The sequence below is a fragment of the Triturus cristatus genome, chromosome 2_1 (genome assembly GCF_964204655.1).
Source record: "Triturus cristatus chromosome 2_1, aTriCri1.1, whole genome shotgun sequence".
Classification (NCBI taxonomy): domain Eukaryota; kingdom Metazoa; phylum Chordata; class Amphibia; order Caudata; family Salamandridae; genus Triturus; species Triturus cristatus.
In genome coordinates this window covers 1,035,752,820-1,035,776,458 of record NC_140581.1, presented here as the reverse complement: position 1 = coordinate 1,035,776,458, position 23,639 = coordinate 1,035,752,820, and the positions used below count along the sequence as shown (strand labels likewise).

At 42.9% G+C, this 23,639-nt stretch overlaps 1 protein-coding gene across 1 annotated transcript in view; it reads right to left on the bottom strand.

Annotated features, from left to right (window-relative positions):
- Nucleotides 1-6,100: 6,100 nt before the first annotated feature.
- The window catches only part of LOC146866291 (thiol S-methyltransferase TMT1A-like), a 245,322-nt gene continuing 227,783 nt past the window's right edge, over nt 6,101-23,639 (bottom strand). Inside the window, exon 3 of the mRNA XM_085635295.1 lies at nt 6,101-7,505. Coding sequence (XP_085491421.1) covers nt 7,269-7,505 — 237 coding nt within the window. The 3' untranslated portion in view covers nt 6,101-7,268. The remainder of the gene's footprint in view (nt 7,506-23,639) is intronic.

Below are 23,639 nucleotides of genomic sequence, written 5' to 3'. Positions count from 1 at the left end.
CTCCCCCGCGCCTCCACGAACATGGCGCGCAGGGGAGGGGCAACCCTATCCGGGAACAGCTTATACAAGTCAATCGGCAAACCATTTGGGCCTGAGGCCTTGCCCGAGTTCAGCGCGCGGATAGCACCCGCCACCTCATCAACCGTTATGTCTCCATCGAGGTCATCTCTATCTACGTCAGAAAGGCAGGGCAGAGCGATGTCACGCAGGAGGTCACGCGAATCCTCAGTTGGCCTATCCGAAACCGAGGCGTAAACCATACGGAAATGATCCGAAAAACACTGTACTATACCCTCGGGATCAACAACCACCTCTCCCCCCTCTCTCGTCAGCTCCGGCACCACTCTATTAACACGTTCTTTTTTGTCCAGCCACGCTAGGAGTTTCCCGGCCTTATCGCCAACATCGTACAAGCGACCCTGCTGTTCCCTACTGAGGGTCTTGGCGGCATTCGCCACCAGGTCCCTATATTCCGCTTGCTTCAAGCTCAGATTATGCAGTGAGGCCGCTGTAACCTCCCCCTCCAGGGCCACCTCTAAAGCCGCGATCTCATCCTCAACCTGTATAACCTCGCCATCTCTCCGTCGCTTGGCGGCCACTACCAAGGAGAGGGCCTCCCCTCTTAACACGGTCTTAAATGCTTCCCACAACGACACAGCCGAATCAACGGAACCCTGATTGTCCTTAAAATAGTGATCAACTGTCTTCAACAGGGCACTGCGCATCTTGGGATCACGAAAGTACCAGGGGTTAATAGGAGCAACCCTGCCCCCTCCCTCGCGGCCGACATCCAGCCGGACCCACACTGGCGAATGATCAGATATGCCCCGCGCCATATGCCTAGCCTCAGATACCAATGAGGCGTGCGCAGCCAGAGTGAGCAGGTAATCAATCCGAGAGAGACTACCATGCGCCCCGGAGTGGAAGGTATATTGGCTCTGTGTGGGGTGCCGGAGCCTCCAGCAGTCTACCAAGCCGAGTGTATCTATAAAGTCTGGAAGCCACTTCTGAGCCCCCCCGGTGTCCCTGGGCGGGTACCTATCCAGCAACCCAGAGCCGACAGCATTAAAGTCTCCCCCCACCACTAGCATACCCTCCGGGAGGTCCAGCAAGGCCCTACCCAGATCTGCAAATGTGGAGGCCTGCAGGGCAGGAGGGACATAAACCGAAACCAAAACCAACGTTCTTCCCTCCCACCTCCCCGTCACCGCCACAAACCTCCCCTATCATCAACAATGGTGGAGTCCACCTCGAAAGGGAGTGAAGCTCTAACAAGGATGCCCACACCCCTGGAGCCTGAGGAGAATCCCGAGTGAGCGATGAATTTGTAACCTTTTCTATTAAGAGCATAGCAAGTATTACCTATAAGGTGTGTCTCCTGCAGTAGGGCCACATCCGGCAAAGACCGTTTCAAGAACTGCAAGACTATCCCCCGCTTAATACGATCTCCCAAGCCATTAACATTCCAGCTAATAATATTTAAGCCCCTACCCCTCATCCCCACACACAAAGAGGCCCACCCCACACCGAAGAGCCACCATTGAACAACCCTGACAACCATTACTACGCCTTGCAAAAACAAACCCCCCAACAACAACCCCAAAATCCCAACTCTCCCCCCCACCCTGCACCCCTGCTGCATCTTACAAAGCCCCCCCAACTTGCCGTGTGCCTGTCGCCCCACCATAACACAAAACTACAAAAAGTACCCTGAGGGAGGAAAGAGCTCCCATCTTCCTCCTGCAACCCTCCGTATTACTGCAATCAGCTCAAGTCAGTGTCCGGAACCAAAGCAAGTCAGTCCGGCTCCAAAGGCATCAACCCTGCCCATCCCGGTCACCCTTCACATCTGTGGCAGCATCCCCGCCAGTCCGTCGTCGGGGCATAGCGTCCAACCAGTCTCCGGCCATAGCAGGCGACTCAAAGAAGAAAGTCCGGTCCTCATACACCACACGTAGTCTGGCAGGGAAAAGCATAGCATACTTCAGGTCCCTCTCCCGAAGACGTCTCTTCACCCCCAGGAAACTCTGCCTTTGCTTTTGCACCAGCTGGGTGAAGTCAGGATAGAAACTCACTGATGCGTTCTGAAAAGGGACCGGGCCCGTCACCCGCGATGCTTGCAGGATAGCGTCCCGATCTCGGAAGTGAAAGAGCCGGACGACAATCGGTCTCGGAGGGGCTCCCGCCCTGGGCCTCCCGCCAGGAACTCTGTGAGCCCGCTCGACTGCAAAAAACTTTCCAAGGCCCTTAGGCTTCAGATGGTTAAGCACCAAGTCCTCCACGAGCAGATCTGCGGAGATCTCATCCGAGGATTCCGGGACCCCAATAATGCGCACGTTGTTGCGCCTGGCCCGGCCCTCAAAGTCCTCCAGCCGGCGGGCGGAGAGGTCGTTCTCGGCCCGCAGCTTACGAACTTCGGTCTGAAGTTCCGAGACATCATCAGCGAGGCCTGTGGTCTTGAAATCAAGGGATTTAACCCGCTCATTAGTTTTGCCCAAATCCGCGCGGATCAGGTTGACATCCACCAAGATAGTATCCCCTTTATGCGCCAGGGCATCAAACTGTCTCCCAATCGAGGCCTGCATCCCCTCGAGCGCACCCATGACATCCTGCAACGAGAGCTCCGAGGTCGGGGATGAGGCAGCCTTCTGTACGTCCAGCGACTGGCCCGATCCACCAGGCGATCCCTTCTGCTGGGCATAGCGATCCATATTATTGGATTGGGTATAGGCTCCCCGCCTGGTAGCCTTGGGTTTCAGCCTATCCACCTCTGCTTTACCCGACATGTCTGGCACCGAGCAATCCGGTGCAAAGAGACGACCCTCTCTCAGTCAGAGGGAACAGGAGAAGCCAGATCTGCAATAACCAGTCAGAGTAGGGCGCAAGGCTTCCAGAGGATAGTAAAGCATCAGAAGGCACTCCCGGGCCAAGGCAAACAAAGGGCGAGAAAGTGAAAGTGAAAGTACGGCGTTCTCCGTCCGCCAGTTCACACCTCGCCAGGCCGCTGTTGTTCAATTAGAGGCCGGGCATCCTGACAACGCCAGCCCCTGGCATCCCTCGGAGATAGGCCTCAATCTTCCGCCGTGCACAACTCCGGTTCCCGGTGGGCGATCCGAGCCCGGGCAGCATCAATCGCCTCAGCAATGAGTCATCTGCAAGATGCCGTGCATATAAAACAGGATTTAAGACAGGATAATCGACGGAGGGCGCGCGGGTCCCGGGAGCTCAAAGCTCACGCGGCCATCTTGGTCAGGCGCTAGGCTCCTCCCAAACATTAATTTTAAAATATTTAAAAGTTTAGTAATATGGTAAACATGTTTTATTTTTAGATAATTTTTAAACAATAAATGTATGTATTTTAAACTATTTTAAATAATGTAATTTAACATTATTTCCTATGGGTATTTAGCTTAGGACCCTAATTCTATTATTTTCCATGGGGTGATGTTTCAGTATCAGTGGGTAGCCATGTGTGGTGTTGGACTTACTGCTGCTTCTTTTTGACAGAAGTAACTTCACACTTGTAAGTTTGACTCAACCATGTTTCATGGGTGGAGACATGTTAAGTCTAAACTTATGAGCAATTTTACACTCCGATTTTGTGAATAGCCCAAAGTAGTATTTAGTGAAAATTTACTACAAGTAAATCTACACATGTTGATTTAACCTTTTGGATAGCCCCCAATGACTGTATGAGGAAATCATTTACACAGTAATTTGCTTGCTTTAAAATCGGATATTAATCTGGCTCCTCTGGACCCACATTCTAATGGGAAACTTCATAAAAGTGCAGCATTTAAAAAAAATCTTGTTTTTCAATAATGTCCAATACAAATAGTCAAAGCGAAGCCAATAGGAAATTGCAGAATAAAGGGGACTGGTGCTTGAAAATAAGGAGACACTAGTTGTGGGCGAAGTAAGGAACTCTAACACATGGTTTCAGGCCTACCAGGTGTAGCCTGACTGCAGCAACCCAAAAACCTGCTCTCAAACCTGTCTAAATAACCCTTTCTGATAGTTGGGAAAGCATGCGGATACATTTTAATGTGTTACCTGTAAGTACAGATTGTTGCCCACAAGCTAAGGAGACTGATATTTAAAATTGGACAATGTACAATGGCAACCAGGCTGCTGAGAAAATGGCTATCCCATTGGTTAGGGAGGAGCCAGGAAGAAACCCCACCTACTGGCTAGTGCCAACCATAAGTGAAGGAACCATTCCTGGAACAATTTTTGGACCTGCGGAAGGTTTGTAGAGGACTGGACACTGTTTGTTTTTGCCTTAGGGGAGCTGTGAAGGACTGGATCTGCCCCCACCTATACCCAGGGCCAGGAAGTGGACTCCAGGGGTCAGTGCTCTGATCTCCAATGTTACTACAAAGACACAACAAGCTGAAAGAATGTTTTCCTGGATTCCCGTTTGCCCAGTCACAAGTGAATCGGCACAGGACCCTACAGGATAAAGTCCTAAAAGCCTCCCCTGAAGTCTCACAGCCTTGGCTGAAGAGCATTTTCTAATTTGCTATTTTTATTGTTGGGTGTCTTTACTTTATTACGGTTTTGTACTATATTATTACTTTAACATAGCCCTAAGTTAAATCTGTCTGTGTCATTGCTACCCGGGGGTTGCGCATGGGTTAATTTAGTGACTTTTGAGGTTCACACAGACAACCTAATTTTAATATTCCTTGAGGTAGGCAACTGCCCACCCCAAATAATTATCCTCTTCTTTAAACCTATAACATTTTAAAACAGATGTCTTTTCTTGGTAGTTATTGCACAGTGAGTTACTTTTCTATGCACTGGAATTATACCCAACCAGAAAATCATCCATCTTAATCCTTTAAAGGGCATGGAATCTTCCACTTAACATTAATATTTTGCTTTGCTTCCCAAACTTTAAGAACCATGACCAAATTTTTAGAAAGACCAAGTTTCGCGACCCACGTAGCTTTAACGGACATCAGGAAGGAGACTTTGAACTGTTGCAAATTACAAAAATAACATACTCATTAGAATTTTTAGTTTACCTCTCTAAAAGCAACCTTGACCATGCCCTCCGACATGTCTTTTATGGGCAGCTTATTCTTGACCACAGTTAGATATAGTGGCAGACGGTAAACTGCACAGGAGCTGACACACCTTTCAGAGTGGGATGCTGGCCTGTGGCATCTGTTCACTAAAATCAGGACTACTGAAAAACGTTGGTTTTGATGCCAGTGGGTTTAGCAAATTTGAAAAACTCCTTCTGCAGCAGAGTATTGGAGAGGGCCTCATGTCCATTTTTGTGTTACAACGAGGCCTAGTCATGCATTTTGGGCTCCAGATCACTGGCCAAGGCATTGGAGCGATTTACATGAGCACAAGGTTACATTACATGTGGACAGATTGATTGACCCAAAGCCAACACAGGACTCGATCCTGGTTTCCCAGGTCTAAAGTCAGCAGCTCTGGACATTAGGCCACATCCATATTTATCAATTTATATGTGAAAGTTGTACACAATTTGGATGATTGTATATGATCACGTATAATGACTACAATCTGTTGAAATGGCATTGCGAAGTAAAAACAAACAGCAACGAATACTGAAAGGTTCACTTTGTCTTGCTTGGGAATACTCACAAGGGTTGGTTTTACAACAGGACTTAGGGACGTACTTAAGCACCTTTGCAACAGTAGCATTGGAACAATTTTCAGAGTAGGTGCGCTGACATCAATGTACGATGAGTGAAGTCATAGGGCTGGTAAAAGTCATAACTTCACACACAGTGTAGCAAATGAATTCAGCAGGAGAGTGTTAAGGGTGTAGTGGATATCTGATGATGCATTTTGGAGCACACTGTTGCAGTTTTATTACTAAAGCATCATGCGGTAGAGCACTGTCATTTACAGAAACCACATTTTCCATTCACATGGCACCTAAATTTGCACACATATACAGTTTTACGGATAACACAATATAGCACACAAATGAAAGGTGGAAATCAGGACTCAGTGAATTTTTAGCAATTGCGCATCACCAAGTAAGTCTCTTGATCCTATTAAAATCTTTGTTTCCCACTTCATTACCCTTAAGAATTATACAAAAAGTGCTTCATTTTTGTTTGTCTAATTGCTGATTTATTCTGAAATGTGTACAGTTCATTTACAGGTATAATTTTGTTGTGTAACAAAAAATTACATCCTACAAACTTTCCTTGCAGACTCCCTATACCCCAGCAAGATTGGCACAAAGTTCACTTTAAAAGCTCCTCATACTTTTCAGTGAGAGAAAGAAAAGTAAACACCAGTCCTCATGATAAAAGAATAAGCAGCAAGTTGTCAGAAGACATAGCCTGACATTTGACCTCTGTCTTTGGAGCTCAGCACACATGACAAGATAAACAAAATGTAAAGGCACTTTTACTGATTGCACTTTCAATACCCACTAGAAATTAGCTGGTGACTCACAGTTTGGAAAACGCTGTATAAGGAATTATGTAATTTTGGATATCAGACATGACTTACAAAGTACAATCACATATCAAGACTTTAAAGCTGTTCCATCAAACTAAAAAGCCATTTTTGATTGAAAATGCAGCCCCAAAGCAGGGTTATACTAGTAGCACTTTATTCGATCAATAAATCATAATTTACAGAAAAAGTCAAAACATCTCACATCGTATATTAAAAGCTTTTAGGAAGAAATATAAGTAGAAGCACATCATATAACCATCATACTTGTAGGCTACGTTAAAAAATAAAACATATAATATTTATCAGAGCTAAAAAATGTAAAAGAATAACCTCAAGCAGAGTCAGGAAAAATCAATATAAAATCCATCAAGAGGAATCAACAGTTATGTTGCAGACAATTACAAAATGATTACAAATGTTTACAAATTTTGGGGGAGGGTTATATATCTATTTCATAAATATATATATGAGAACACTGTGAAGTCAGAACACCGTCAACCCTTATCTGACTAAAAAGCTTCTTAAGGTGGTAATTGAGATTACACTAAGGCACTTTGTGAATAATGCTGCTTAGAAATAAATTCCAAATAGTTACAAAATGTAGTGAATCGTAGTTCCCACCAGGCAAATCGTCAGTTAATCATTAGACAGATCAAGATAAACTTGCAGACTTTGTAGCATTAATGAAAAAAGAAATTAGAAAATTTGATACATTTTAAAAAACACACTGATTCTTTTGAAAACGCAGACAAGTGTAATTGTTATGAAAAGGACTACAAACAGCCATAAGGGCCCTCCTAGTTGCTAGGTTACTTCACAGCGTAACCAATAACATGGGATCGAATAACGCTATATTTAAAAGGGCCTTGTATGTGTCGTAGATTCAGCTCCGAAAATTGTGCATTCTCTATATCCTTCCAGCTTTCTCTGGTTAACTGGCAGCCATCTCCTATATGTACCCATGTAGGTTGTAAGATCCGCTGAATAAAGTGAAGCCAGCTATGTTGTGTTTCGGCAACATGTTCAAAGAAAAAGTAAGCTCCTCCCTAAAAAAAAAAAATCACAGAATGTAAATTTGCAAGTAAAAACCCAAAAAAGTATGTTAGATGGTAATAATGTGACATGCATTTTATTTACTCAAATGATTAATGCTCTGATGCCTACTTTTACTTACTTATTTTTTTATTTCAATTTGCAAGTACCTATGACATTACAGCCTTCAGCAGAGCTTGCTGTTGTAAATAGGAGGCTGACAATCAGAATGTTGAGAGCAAAGTTTATTTCAATCAGGTAACAACGAGGTCAGCAAAGCATGTTAACTGGTATATACACTCTTCCAAAACCGACATTATAAAGCACATACCATTGTTCATGGAAATTGGTTCTCTCTGAGAGCTCACTCTTCCAGGTGAAGCAGATGTACCAACTGACGGTAAGTGTGAAGGTGTAGCTTCTGAAGGAGTCTCTCCTTCAATGGTAAGCGGTAAGGTGCTTTCAACACTGGGTGAATATAAACTATAGTGCTTGTCAGAATGTTTGTACCCAATATCCTAAAGGGAGGACACATTGAAACATTTAGCCAACATCCTAAAACACCAACATTTTCCACCCTGAGTGATTACGCATCCCTTATTGACTTTGACAATTCTGATGGGTCTATAAAACTTGCTGCATCCTTTTTTAACTCTCCTGGGAATACAAATTCTAGCCAAATCTCCCATGTTGAATTTAGAATGTATAACCTTGTGGCATGTGTCATAATAAATCTTCTACCTTTCTTGATGATGCTGCATTTTTTTTTAGAGACCTCACCAATGTCGCTCACAGAATCTCTCATACTTGTGGCGGATACTGGGAAATACCATCAGGGGCAAATGGAGGCTGTGGGTTCCCTTCCCTTCAAAAGGAAAACTTTAGACCGTTGACAACATTGGTTGATATTCTAAACACCCTTGCCTTTTCTTGATGGCTCCTAGAAAGAAGACTCTCTCAATACTTGCTAGATGTATACCGATTTTGAAGAACCTTATGAACTGCTCTACCAGATCATTGCTTTGAGGGTCATATAGAGCTGAGCAGGTATGTTTTTTTCTAAGGGTACTTAAAAAATCTGTCATTACCACTGATGTGCCTCACCCCCTTGTCAGTGACAATATGTTCTGGGTAACCCTGATGGATAAAAACATTCCTGAGAAACTTTAGCGCAATTTCCGTGGAAATGTTCTTAGTGACATGACCTCAGGCCATTTGGAGTAGTAATCTACCAGGACTATGGCATACTGCATATTTTGTGACATACATTTAAAAAGCCAGAGATGTGAAGACCAACTTTCTGCCAAGGCTTAATGTGCCATGAAACGCTGCTCATGGGGGGGGTCTTGGTTTGGCACACTTTGTTTCTTGTGCAACATTCCCTTACCCATCTCTACACTTCAATATCCATCACTGGCCACGAAAAATGGCCTCTCAGCAGATGTTTCAAATATGACATTCCAAAGTGCCCTTGAAGGCACTCTTTGGTGAGAATCTCTCTCATAACTTCTGGGGGAACACACATGTCAGACCGAAACACAAATTCACCTATAACACTGAGTTCACATGCAACTTGTGCAAAAGAATGATGAGGACCTTCCAAATCTGCAAGAAGTGGCCAACCATCACAAGCATATATTTCTTGATTTGGGATAATATCTTCTCTTGCTCACTTTCAGCACACCACTTTTCTTCACCCAGTCCCACATCAAATATAGTACAACTATCTTTGACACTCACAACAACTTCAATAAACACTGGATGATGAGGAGTTTGAACAGCCCTGGCACATGGTAACCTAGACAGGCAGTCTGCAGGTTGATTTACAGAACTAGGAATGTGTGACTCATCAAAGTTATATTCCTGTAATTTGGAACATAATCTGGCCACATGCGCAGTAGTATTCTGCCTTCTATCTGTTGACAGAATTTGAGACAAATGTTTGCAGTCGATATGCAGGAAAAATCTACTTCCTAAAATCAAGTGTCTGAAGTGGTTAACTGCCTATGCACATGCAGGTAAGTCATGTTCAATGACAGAATACAGTCTCTCAGTTTCATTTAATGTTCTAAAAGCACAGGATATAGTCCACTCTTTGTCCAGCTTGTTGGGGCTGCACTGCACCAAGACCATAGGCACTGGTATCCACAGAAAATATGCATTGTATGCAAGTTGCAAAGGGTCAAAGAGTGGATGCATTTATTATCTGTTTTTGTATATTCCGTTATGGCGGAGAAGCATCACTGCTGAGAGGCAGCAGAGGCAAACATGAAAAATAAAATGATCATAAAAACATTTTATTATCATTTTATTTATCCCAGGGAGCCAAAGCCAGCCGAGTCTTAGGGCAGGGGCGGGGCCTTCCTGGGACCGTCACTATGTCAGCAGGAGAGAGGAGGAGTGGTGGGGGCATTGTATGTGCACATATGGGTTTGTTCGGTCATCTTATGCTGGCCAAACCAACATTCACACTTACATTTCTCCATCTTAGCTGTGTTACACAGCCGGGTGGAGAAATGGCACAGGCTCTCTGTGTCGGAGCAAGCGTCAAAATAGCCCACTAAGGCCTATCACAGCACTGCTCTCATGCTGGTAAATAATATTACCAGCATGAGAGCAACATCATAATAGGAGTTTGGAAGCACTGGCAGGGAATCGCTAACCAGGACTGGAGCACAGAGGAAGTGGCTGCAGGTAAGTGCTCTTTTATTTCACCACTTCTAATTACATGCAGCCGTCACTGTCTTGAACGCTTCTTCTTTTTCAGTGTTCCATATGAAGTCAGTGTTTTTCATAAGAGGGTTCCTTAAGGGTTCCATCAACGTAGCATTTCTTAACAAATTTCCCATAGTACTGACATATTTCATTGAAGGATCTCAACTTGTTATTATCAGGGGCAGGTGTTTTTCTTATAGCATCAACTACTAATTCTTTTGGATTCCCATCTTTCACTGATACTGTATGACCTAGATAGTTCACTTGTTTTCTGAACAAATTGTACTTGTCTGCACAAAGTACAAATCCTTTATCAAGAAAGTCTCTTGCATACCTCTTGCAATGTGGGGAAATGACCTACTGTGTTCCTGGTGAAAAATAGAACATTGTCCTGGAAACATATGACATTTGCTTCCATGCCTTTGAATATATGGTACATCACAGGTTGGACAGCTGATGCCACAGATGCCAGGCCAAATGATATTCTTTTACATTGGAACTCTACAAAAGGTGTTACAAACAGTATGAGTGGGCTTAAATCTTTAGGTAATTCCACATAGTGGTAGGTACTTTGTAGATCCAAAGTATATGCTCCATCCAGTATTATCAACAGATCATTGACTCTGGGCACATAAGGAGTATCAGTAGTGAAATTGGCATTGATTGTCCTGAGAAGAACACACAATCTAAGATCTCCACTACTCTTTGTGGCCAATATAATTGGTGAAATCCAATCTGAGGATTCTCTTTCCTTAATAATGTCATTTTTTGGCAAATTCTCCAGGGAAATCCTTGTGAACACTGACAGGCACATTCCTTAAATTGTGCTTTACAGGGATTGCTCCAGTTTTCAGTTTTATGTGGTGAGAAAATCCCTTAGGTGTTCCTATGCCACTGTATAACACCTCCAGATACATTCTTTTAATCTTACTACAAAAGTCTACTTCGTTGATCACCAGTACAGGATCCGCAGCACACTGGTTTAATGTTATTTTAAGGGACTTTCTCCCCAACCTAGTATGTATATTCCTTTCTTAGCTATATAAACTTTTATTTTAGCAGATCTTTCCTTGAACTTAAACTTTGCTACAAAATACCCTCTGACATCTGGTTTAGATAAATGTGCAACAATTCTGAACAACATTTTTTTCATATATGTCCTTAGAAATGATGGTGAATGGTGATCTAGAGCCTGCCAGAGACTTTTTTATTCCCTTCACTGTCAGTTTACACATAGGAGACTTGGATGGCTAACTGGAGGAGTGTTCTCTGGTTTCTTGCACCATCAAAACCATGGTTTGGGGTACTGTAGTATCCTCTTCATCCATTTTTTCAGACATTTATTTAGGATACCTGAAAAAATTGCATTTTCTTGTTTCTGCTTTTGTCTTTGCACATCTTTGCAAAATGGCCCACATGCTGTAAGAGTGCACACCCTTTCGTTACAGCAGCACAGCCCTTATTGTTTGCTGGTTAACAGCCACTATCACACCTATAACAAATGCATTTTGTGTCACTTTTCATCTGTTTTTTTAATGTTTTGTTAACTACCTAGCATATCTCATTATCCTTCTTGCTGTGTTTGTCTTCATTTACTTCTTTAACTCAAGATACAGTCAGTTCAATGTCTTTGACAGACTTTATTACATCATCTAATGTGGGATCACCCATAACCCACAAATGCTCTTGAATCCGCTAACACCTTTTGTTAACCATTAGTTGGTCTCTAATCATTTCACCAAAGTCACTTGAACAGGAGAGACTTCTCAGTGCAGTTAAAAAATCATCAAAAATGCTGTTTCCTTTTTACTGATTGCTATAAAAATTGAATCTCTTAAGTGCTTTGTGTGAGTGTAGGTTTGAATTGTTTTTTCCAATCCTAAAAATGCTTCCTCATACTCATCAGGGTCTTCCTGCCCTAAAGGTGTTTCAGTTTCAGAAAAGACCTTAACACTTCTTGCACTTAAGATCTTAAAGGTGTGATAATATGCATTTCCTTCTTTCAAATGGAAGTCTGTTAGCATCTATGGCAGTAATGTACATGAGAAATTCATCCTTCCATTATTTCCCTTCCAGAGGTGTGAGCTCAAATAGTGCTGACATGAGCAAATGTCATTCAGTGAAGAGTCAATGTATATAGGTTGCATTGAAAGAACAAAATGATATCACCTCACAAGATGCAGCTTCCCAGTTAAATATATAGCATGATACTCAATGACGAAAATAAGAGTATATAAAAGGTATCATTTTGATAACTGTAAATCAGAACAGCGTACATTTGCAGTTATATGAATATAACACTTGCCAAGACAACCTTGCCTACAGTGTATCTGTTTCACACAGATAGGGACTAAGCAGAAAGTTAGACTCTCCAACTCAGATTCATGCAGAGAGGAATCACCCTCCACTCTATTCTGAGTTTTAGTGCATGTGGAAACACTGGTTAAAACCAATAGCTTGCCATGCATATTTTCCTCCTGTTGAAAGCAGGATGAAAAGGGGAGCTTAAACGAGGCCAGAATAGAGAGTTGCAGGTGGGTATTTAATTCCTGGACCTGCATGTTATTGCCCATTACAGGTCCCGAAATTCATGATGGCTCTTAACTGAATCTGTAGCTTCATGCCCCCCTGCCACCAAATTACCAGCCATCTCGCAATAAAACCATTACATTCATTTTCATATTATCCTATAGTGACCCTTATAGTAGCTGTGTTAATGCTTTTTTCTGCCTAAGCACTTTGGAGTCTGGGACTACCACGGTGCTTAATTTGTGCCAGTGGTTTCCGCTGCTCAGCACTGGCTCTTATTTTACAGGGCTGGTGCTGTAGCTTTGTTTCATGCGGGCAGCTGCAGTGCAGATCATTTTTCAAAGATGAATGCGGCGTCAGTGGTGTGCAAAGGTGACTGCAAATGCGTGCATCCTGCTGCCTGGGACAGCCGCTTGGGCACTCTGTTGCTGGGTGCTGAGCTGGACTGGACCGCTGGATTTCAGTGTGAATCTCTTTCTGCCTCCTCCAGAACCTGCCTTGTTGGTCATCAAACAAAGCATTTTTCTTGAATGCTTATTGTTGGAGACCAATAGAGACCCAGGGCTGGTAAAAAGAACATTTGTTTTTCTCTACAAAGGAGAGCCCTTTGAAAAAGGTTCTTTACATTAAAAAGGTGGTGTGTGTTTGTCAACCAGTATGTACTTTTGAATTTTCTATTTTTTAATGTGGTTACAGAAGATATACTTACAAACAAAGTTGTTTTCATTATTGCATTTGAGCACAAACAAAAAACCTTTTTGGGTCTGAGACTTTTCGTTACTCTACCAGGGAGTGTCTAGTGAAAGAACAATAGTCTGATAGAAAACTATTACAATGATGAAATGCTATGTCAAAAGTTTCTATTGGAATGCACCGAGAGGGACAGAGAGTGAGACTCCTGGTCATAGTTGGGTATTTTGCACTTTCCACAAGTATAACGCAATAAAAAGGCCGAAACCATCGCTTTTGTTAATGTTCCTTCAGCTAGTGCACTGGACTGGAGCCTAGAACAATGGAATTTGCATATTATTCAAAATGATAGGGGCCATTTTCAAACTCTCACTATCACAATGTCCATCTGGGCGGGGTACTATACCCTCACGTGTTTTATGACTGTAAGAAAACACGGAAGCACAGAGATGCCATCCAAATGGTGTTCGGCCCTATACTAATGAAATTACCTTTTTAGTTGTGCTCGCAGAGGCCCCGAACCTCTGAGGAAAGCAGCGTGGTGGTGAATGGTGGTAGATAAATCAAATGTCAATCCCACATAAGGGGTGGGCGGAATTTGCGTAGTCGCGCTACACAAAGCTCAGCGAAACGGTAAAAAATCTTCGGAGTCACGCACAAATTCCGCGAACACGCGGAATTGCTTGCTCGTGATGCTTTTTTCCTGTTTGCGAATACTGTTTGCGTGCTTGGGGGGAAATATCTCGCGAACACGCATTTTGAGAGCGCGAACAAGCAAAAAGTTCCACGAAGCTGCGGGACGCAGAATTTTGGGCAATTCCGCGTTCTCCCCGGAACGCAAAATTACCCAAATTCCGCAAGCGGAACGGAATTTACCGCCCAGGCCTACCCCACATTTGGCAGCGCTGGTTACGAGATTCTGTAATAACTTCAAGCCTCGGCACTTATTTGTTTACAAATTAAGTACTCGGGCCACAGCTATCGCATGTTCATCGAAGGGGATGACTTGTAGATCATCCCTAAAGGAAAATGCATGTGAATTCCTGAAATGTATAGCAAGGCCTGTAAGGGATTCAAACTGGGTAAAGGTGCGGTTCTAATATACCACTCCGCAGCTTTCCCACCCCCACGGGCACACAAAAAAGATGCAGGCTTTTGCCATGGGCATGGGCGGGCATGTAAGAAGTGGGGGCACTGGTCAGAGATGGAACATTACTCACCCACACAGACTTCATATGCGAGCAAGTGCTTGCACCGGGCGCTCTTTGTGGTACATGCCAGTCAGGTGCGATACATCAAGTGACATTGGGCACCAGATGGGACTGAACCGGACACAATTGAACTAGTTCATTCACTACACATGATGGGGACTGGCAGACAAGTGATTCACTGGATGTACCGTAGTGTCCTTTCAAAACAACCCTCACCACTCTTACGAGTATGGCACAACTGGGAGAGAGATATTGATAGAACACTCCTAGACAAAGAGTGGACGACTATATTAGAATACCCCAAGCGGGTATCTCGGAAATCCCAACTCAAAATAATTGAATCCATGGTAACACAGCATGAATACCTCACACCGCATAGGTTACACTCCATATTCCCCAAGACTGCAACGGTGTGTCCCAGGTGCCCCAAACAAGATGCTTATTTGCTTCACATGCTCTGAGCCTCTCTGTTCCAATATTGGCGCCAGGTCACATTGGCCCTGGAGGGTGTAGTGGGGAGCACATCATGGAAAATGGTGGAAAGTTGCCTCCTGGGTCTCTACCCACAAAGAAAGGGTTACGGAGTCTAGGTCAAATTTGCAGATCAGAGTGATTATTTTGACCCAACGCAACATCACTAGGTGGTGGAACTCTGCCTCCCCACCCAGGGTATTGGCATGGAAAGAAGAAGTAGACCACTGGGGACTAGCAAAGAGTGGTACTCTTTGCCAGGAAGAGTGCCGGGCCTACAGAAAAGACCTATAAAACACCTTTAACACCCAGGGCCGGACTGCCCATAGCAGGCACCTGGCATTTCCCCAGTGGACCGCCAGGGTGTGTGTGTGTGGGAGGGGGGCGGGGGGGGGCTGGCTCCTGTGGGCTGTTTTTGTTACTGGTGCAAAAAGGACAATTGATGGATGAATGAATTTGTGATCAGTTTGTTCTAAATTGTAGAGAAGACAAAATTCGAGAAGAGATGTGACCTAAGGATGAGCCTCCATTAGAAGAGGTAATTTCCATAGCTAAAAGGGTGGAACACATGTTAAAATGTATTACTGAATTAAAATGTGAAAAAGATAAAACACAACCTACTGTAGAAGAGGTACAAGAAAATGTATGTATTGTAAAAAATGAAAATTCATTCTCAAAAGAGGTGATAAAGGAGGATGTTTCTAAGAATTCATTTGAATGTTTTCATGTGGGAGGTCTGGTCACAAGGCGAATTCTAAAGCCTGTCCTGCTTTGGGCATTGTCTGTCATGGTTGTGGGAAAAAGGGTCATTTGATAAGGTTTTGTAGATCAAAACAGGGAAGATTTCAAAACAAGGCTGTAAAAGAAGTAATTTGTCAAGTCACTGAAACCAAACAAACTGATCATCCCATTGGTAGTGTGAAAATTGATGGGGTTGAACTGGAGATGAAATTTGACTCATGCTCTCACCTTACTATTATTCCTAAAGAAATCTACTGCAGGTGGTTTCAGGAGAAAAACAGCTTACATAAGATGGACGCCCAGGAGGATATGGTGGCCAACCCATTAGTATGTTGGGGTATTTTAATGCATGCATTGAGATGGAAAAGAAGTTGATTGTGGGGAAAATGTATGTGTTCAAACGAGGTGATGGTTTACTAGGCTGGCCATACCAGTGTTTATTGGGGGTCATGCTAAATCCAAATGCTGAACCACAGGTACAAGTTCAGGCAGTTGAAAGTAAATACAATTATTTTGTAGTAGAATTTCCACTTTTATTTAAAGAAGACCTAGAGTGATTAAAGGGGTATATGCACTGTATCAAACTCTAAAGTGGGGCAGTGCCCTCGGTGGCCAAGGTAAGGAGAATTCCTATTGCTTTACAGGAGCAGGTTGAACACGATTTAGAAAAGCTTCTAAAACAAGAAATCATTACTCCTGTGGAAGCATCTGAGTGGTTGGCGCCAGTTGTTGTTGCTAAAAAGCCCAATGGTGACATAAGACTATGTGTGGACCTCAGGTCACTTAACAAGGATGTAGTAGTAGACAAATTTCCTCTAACTAACATAGACGAGATAATGTCAACATTAAATGGTGCATGGTTCTTCACAACTCTAGATCTTACACAGGCTTATCACCAGATAGAACTACCTCAGAATTCACAAGACATATTACGGCATTCATCACTCCCATGGGTGCGTTCAAATATAAGAGAATGTTGTTTGGTCTAGTGTCTGCCGCCTCAGTTTTTCAGAGGGTGATGTCTTTCATACTAAAAGGAGTGAAAGGGGTCAAATGCTACCAGGATGACTTATTAATATTGTGTTCAAATCAGCAAGAGTATGATACCAGAGTGAGAGTAGTTCTGGAAAAACTTGAAAAAGCTGGCCTCACTTTAAAATTTGAGAAATTTAAGTTTTCAATGCAAGAGGTAAATTATTTGGGACATTGTATCACGGCCACAGGAGCTGTACCAAAGAGGGAATTGGTGGATACTATTCTCAAATTAGCTTCACCGAAAACAAAAGAGGAAGTTGTATCCTTCTTAGGCATGGTTGAAAATTATGGGAAGTTCATAAATAATAATAAATAAAGTAAAAACAAAGAGTTTATATGGTCACAAGAATGTCAACGTGAATTCTTAGAATTAAAAGAGAACTTGAATAATGCTCCCAAATTGCAGGCTTTTATCCCAGGTATGGACACCACAGTGGTGACAGATGCTAGCTCAAAGGATGTAGGAGCAATTTTAAAGCAAACTTGGGACAGAAAAGAACACCTCACTGTTTGTGCATCAAGGAGTTTGCGTGGAGCAGAGTTAAACTACTCTGTAATTGAAAAAGAGGCATTGGCCATTTATTGGGCACTAAATAAGTTTCACAATTTTATTTGGGGGACATATTTTAAGGTATGCTCTGATCACAAACCAAACCGCCGAGAGAGATCTTTTCTAAGAAGGGTCTGGATTTCATTTCCTCAAGGATAAGGCATTGGATGATTGGTCTACAAGATTTTAATTTTGAGGTTGAACACCTACCAGGAGTTGACAATGCAACTTCAGATTGTCTGTCCCACTTGGTATGTGATGTGGAAGATGAACTGATAGTGGAAGATGTGCTGGAGGATGAAGTCAGTGTTTGCGAAATAACTTCAGGCATTATTAATGAGGATGAGTGGAAACAAGAAGTACGGAAAGATTGCTAGTTGGTAAAAGGTCATAAGCATGATACAATTGAAAGATGTGTTTGATAAATCCTTGTCAAAAACTTGGCAAATGATTACTGATGAATTAGTTGTTAAGAGAGGAATACTGTTAAGAGGCACTAAGTTAGTTCTCCCATCGTCGTTAAGGAAGAAACTTATGGAAGAGGCACATCAGGGACCCTTAGGTATAGTGAAGACTAAGGAAAGGTTGAGAACTAGTTTCTGGTGGCCTGATATGGATTTGGAGATAGAGCGAGAGGTTAGGCAGTGCATGCAATGTATGATCAGTGATAAGATTCTTACCACTCGAACAATGCCTATGTTTTGTCAAAGGTTACCAAGTAGTCCCTGGGAGGATATCGCAATAGATATTGTTGGGCCACTTACTGGTGATCATGTTACTCCTTTTTTGATAGTCTTAATTGATCTGTACTCTAGATGGGTGGAGGTTGTGTCAGATGTGACTTCTGCATGTGTAATTTGATTTTTCAGGACATGTTCAAAAGGGAAGGTTTTCCTAGAACACTATTATCTGATAATGTTCCCCAATTCTGGTCAAAGCAAATGAATGATTTCTTGCTGACGTGTGGCATTCAACACAAAAGATGTGCAATTTATCATCCCGAGGCCAACGGGACAGTTTAAAGATTTATTAGAGTGATAAAAGAGAACATTCAACTGTCTGAAGTGAATTCCTTAAATTGGAAGGAGGAGTTACAAAAATGTATCTTGGCACATCACTTTACGCCTCACACCTCCACTAGGAAGTCTCCTTTTGAAATGTTCAAAGGAAGAACTTCCAACACAAGATTGTGCCCAAGTTGGATGACTTGGAGTAAAAGGTGTAAAAGATAATAGTGTTGGTGCTTGGAGGCAAAGAGAAGAAAGGTTACAACTAAAAAAATAAAATACATTTTGATGAAAGAAAAAAGGGTTAAGCAAGTTGCTGCAAGGGTAGGTGATTTAGTGCGAGTGAAGGCACCCGTAGGTGCTTTGTCCTGGTCCAAATACACAAAACTAATTTGTGTAACAAAATGTTTTAGAAATGCCGTCAAATTGAAAGATGGAAGAATTTGGAATCTGATTTGTGTGGTCATTCTCAAATCCAATCCTGAAGTGGAAAAGGATGGTAGGGATCGACTTGATGTCTCTGATAAGTTGTCTCGTCCAGATATACGACGAAGTGGACGAAAGACATCCATGCGATCCTAGCTCAAGGATTATGTTAATTAGTACCCTTTTTAGTTTCATGATGTTCCAATATTATCTTTTCTCTGTGAATTGTAACCCTGTGTTTCCTGTACACTTCTTTATTAGAAGGGAGATGTGTGGTGTCTTCCTTCATGGCATCTCTGTGATGTAGGTTCTATGGAACATAGAACTTGGAATGTATTTGGTTCTGTCTCTCATCTGGCAGTTGCTGCCCAGCTGCTGATGGATGAGTTGCTAACCAATGAAACTCCTGTGTAAATCTACTACGTGTCCGTCTCATCTACTTGAATATCCTTTAGTGTCCCCAAACTCTCTCCCCCTTCACTGATTGAACTGTGCCGGTGTTGCTTGTTTTTTGTCCTTTATCTCTGTCTGTTTAGTCACGCCCCAGAACAGCTCCTCTCTCCCTGCTCTCTCCTTTGACCTAGAGCGTCTACGGCCTTCGAGCTTTCACTTCCTGGAAAAAGCATCTGTCAGTCACTCTTTGCCCCCATGAAGCCAGACACATGTTCTCGTTTTAGACCTTGTGCCCTGGTTGCTTGTTTATCTTTGAGACTGCAGTTCTCTCTGCTCAGGCTTTCCTGTCACTGGTAAACTAAGCTGTGTGGGGCAGGGGCGAGTTCATTTTCTTGGTTGTATCCCCTGTCATTCTTGTTATGTGGGCTCGGCTTTTTTCAAAGGCCTTATCCTCCTTTAGTCATCTTGTAAAGGGATGCTGTACTTATTTTAGCATTCAGCCGGCCAACATGAGACTAGAATATTACTCTTCACTCCGCACCGGAGTATTATGTTTAGGCAAAACGTCGTCTATCCGTAGCCTTTCACACAAGAGCCTAAAATGCCGGGTCTAACAGTCTCTTTTGCTTGTAGAGCGTGAGCGATCCCTCTGACTAGTTATAGTCTGGTTATAAAAGTCAGTGCTTGAAGACATAAAGAAGAAGATGTTTTGTTAGCTAGTTCAACACTTCTTTTGTGTATGAAGTGCAAATTTACTCTGTCGTAGTGCAATGTGTTTGTTCTCTGCTTGAAATTTTAAAACAAGCCAATGAAAAATGTCCCTGTGCGGACTGCTGTATTGTGATGGCCATGGAGGCCCTGAAATATATAACGATGCACAGTGGTACGAAAAGTGTGAGTGGAATAAACACTTCAGCTTCATTTGTTAATGCAACAAGAATGCTCCATAATATTACCACTCGAGTGCTGAGAATAACTGTACATACGTCATTGGTGTATTTGTGATCGATGTTTTCATTGTTAGTGCGCGCCGCATCCCGCAGGTTCATGGGTTTAGCTGCACAGCACAGCATAAGTTACAGAATGCACAAATTACATGTGTACACCCATTTATGTAAATGTAATGATTGTTCACGGTTCACACATGGACAGGGCTATCATTAGAGCAACACAACGAGTGATGCCCCGGGATGAGATATTGCATACCAGTTATGGCCGCTTTTAGAAACCCACAGTCAGACCTGTTTTCTTCTGTTGCACTAGGGTACATGGCACAGTTGATCTGCCACTGGACAGCAAGAATATAATTTGTGACAAGTCACACACCTTACTACAGCTAATAATTTACATTTCGTAAACACTTAACAGCATGTAAAAATCAACATTTCGGTTCTGGGTGATTTTTTCATACTTGTTTATAGTTATAGCTGTCTTGTGCCTCTCAATTAAATCTTTTGTTCTAAAAATACTACTTGTGGACTACACTTTATTGAATTCCAGCCTGCCTGTAAATTGCTTTTTTCAGTGTCATGGTCTTGCTTCTGCCTACGGTACAACCTCTTCTGTACAGCGCCCGACGCCCTGGAGTCCTGCTCTGCGCTATATAAAACAATGTAGAATAAGCATTTGTAATGCAATAGCTCTTGCATTTTCAAAACTTTGACTTATTAGTATTGTAAATAACAATTACTTTTATTAGTACAGGTTTTTTAAACACATAAAAAAGCATTGTCATTTACATTGCCAATAGCTAAAAATCTCGCAAATGCGAGACCTATTGCATTGCAAATGCTTGTTTTCCTTTTCACCACCCACCCACCCTCTTTTCATTTCCGTGTTACCCCACCCCGCCTACATTGTCTATGTCGAATGACAAAAAAAACCACTTTGATGCGGACACGTCATAATGCTTTTTTTGTTGTTTCGGGAGTCAACACTAGACCTGTGTGAAAAGAGTGGCAGTCGTCGGGAGCTCTATTGATTTGCTGTGGTGGCTTTGCTAAAGGTGGCCAACGTTTACCTGTTATCGTCAGTCACACTGTTATTTAATTTTTATTACAGAGTCACTGCTGAAGCCTGCACTTTTGACTTGACAAGCAATACTGATTAGGAGAGGAAGCTTTTCATTACAATAATTTTATCTGCCTTTCCTTCCCCCAAAATGTTGCTTTTGCAAGTTGTCATGCAAAGAGTTTGAAACCTTGATGCTTGTTTCTGATGGTCTTGTTGCAGCATACCCAATGAAGAATTAATATTGCTCTATTCCAGACACTTGGGGGCCTATTATCTACAAACTGCGATAAATATCGTAAAACACGCTTAGCGCGTTTTACATTATCGCCCTCTATCGCTGAATTACATCGCCGTGTTAGCGGCGTATTAGCAACGCTTTGCTAACAGGCGAAGTACAATCCAGCAATAGACTGCGATAATCCTCATTAGCGTGTGAAATCCAGCGATGATTTCACAGTGCTAATGAAAAGCTTGGTAATAGGGGAGTGTGTACTTAACCATACAATCCACCTCCTATAGGCAATAATGGTAAGTCAGGTTTTATTCAGGCGTTAGGATCATGCGTTAATGGGGGCTTAGCACACCTTTTCTCATTGCTACGGGGGTCCGGGGCTGCATTGATAATACAGCGAAGTTGTGTTTGAGTCGTTTTTCAATGAAGTAATTGTAAGGAACGCCTACTTTGCATCTCATTAGCGATGTATATCGCTAAGATGCGTGGCGTTAGAAAATTGGCTGCTGACATGCGCTGATGCATGTTAGCGTCGCCTTGTTAATAGGGCGTTAAGAATATCGCCGCTTTAGCGGAAAAAAGTGCCGCTTAAGCTGCGATACTGCCCTTGATAATATGCCCCTTGGTCTTCTATGCATAGAAAGGCCATGCTTTCGGCATAACCCATTAGACCTTCCTGTAGGAAGTCAATCACTCTGATGGACAGACATATAACAAGTTAGGTTACCATACTGGCAGGAGGAAGGAACTATCAATAGCAATAACTTGTTTTATGTAGAGCATAAACTCCAATAGAGGGAGGAAGCACTATAATACCGGATATTAGCGTTACCTACACAACTGTACGAATGCTACTGACTGCGAAAGGATGAGACGCCGAATGAGCCCACAGGGAAGTAAATCTGTGACCTACAGGTCACATACCGAACTCTGTGGGAGGTGCATTATGGTAGGTAGAAGGGGGGGGACTTAAGCAGAAAATAACATGAACGAAAGATGGTTGGATGATGTGTTGGTGTGTTCTGGGGCAGATAGCTGAATGAAAAGTTTGTATATTAAATTTGAAGAGACTGGCACATCTTTTGTAGACGTACAGTTGTGGGGATAAAGAAATGATTGCAACAGTATTATGGTTCAGTAGGATGACTATTCATCTGAATCAGCAGCATACAAGTGTATTTGTTTTAAATATTTCAGTTTTATAACACACCAAACATGTAGACATTTGAGCCCTTTGTGGTAGGCATGTGTCTGCAAGTGTACAGTGGCCTAGTAAGTTTGCATACACGACAAGTGGAATGCTAGCCAAAATCCCCACAAAGCAGCTGCGGCGGCTCAGGGTCAAAGCCTCAGGTACAGGCATGTAACATGGCTGGAAGTGATGGGGTTGAGGAGAAGAGTCTTGGTTTATATAAGGGGGCTAGAAACTAGCACTGGCAAAGTCAATTAGTCACGCATATGTGAGAGCTATTGGCTTTGACAATGTTTTTTCGCCATGTTGTACAGCAGAGTGGCTGCTGTGTAGCATGACTAAATGTTAGGGGGGAAAAAAGCTATGACAAGGTTCGCACTGGTGCCTCACAGTGCTTTTATTTCTAACTTTTAGCCATACTGCACAGCAGCCATGCTATTGTCTATTGTAGCTAAAAGACTTTGGGCCCGATTCACAGAATTAACTTAAGACTAAATCCTAAACTTACTACTTTGTGGTATTCACAGAATGCACTTACTACTTTTGGTAATCACAGACTGCACTTACTACTTTTGGTATTCACAGAATGGATTTACGACTACTAACTTTACGTCCGCACTCGGGCCGGATATTCCGGCCCGGAGGCGGAGCTTCCGGCCTGGAGGCTCCGCCTCCGGCCCGGAGGTGGAGATTTCGGCCATGGCTAAATCTCCGCCACCGGCCGGAATCCCCACCTCCGGGCTGGAAGCTCCGCCTCTGGGCCGGAAGCTCTGCCTCCGGCCTGGAAGCTCCGCCTCCGGGCCGGAATTTCCGGCCCGAGTGCGGACGTAAAGTTAGTAGTCGTAAATCCATTCTGTGAATACCAAAAGAAGTAAGTGCAGTCTGTGAATACCAAAAGTAGTAAGTGCATTCTGTGAATACCACAAAGTAGTAAGTTTAGGAT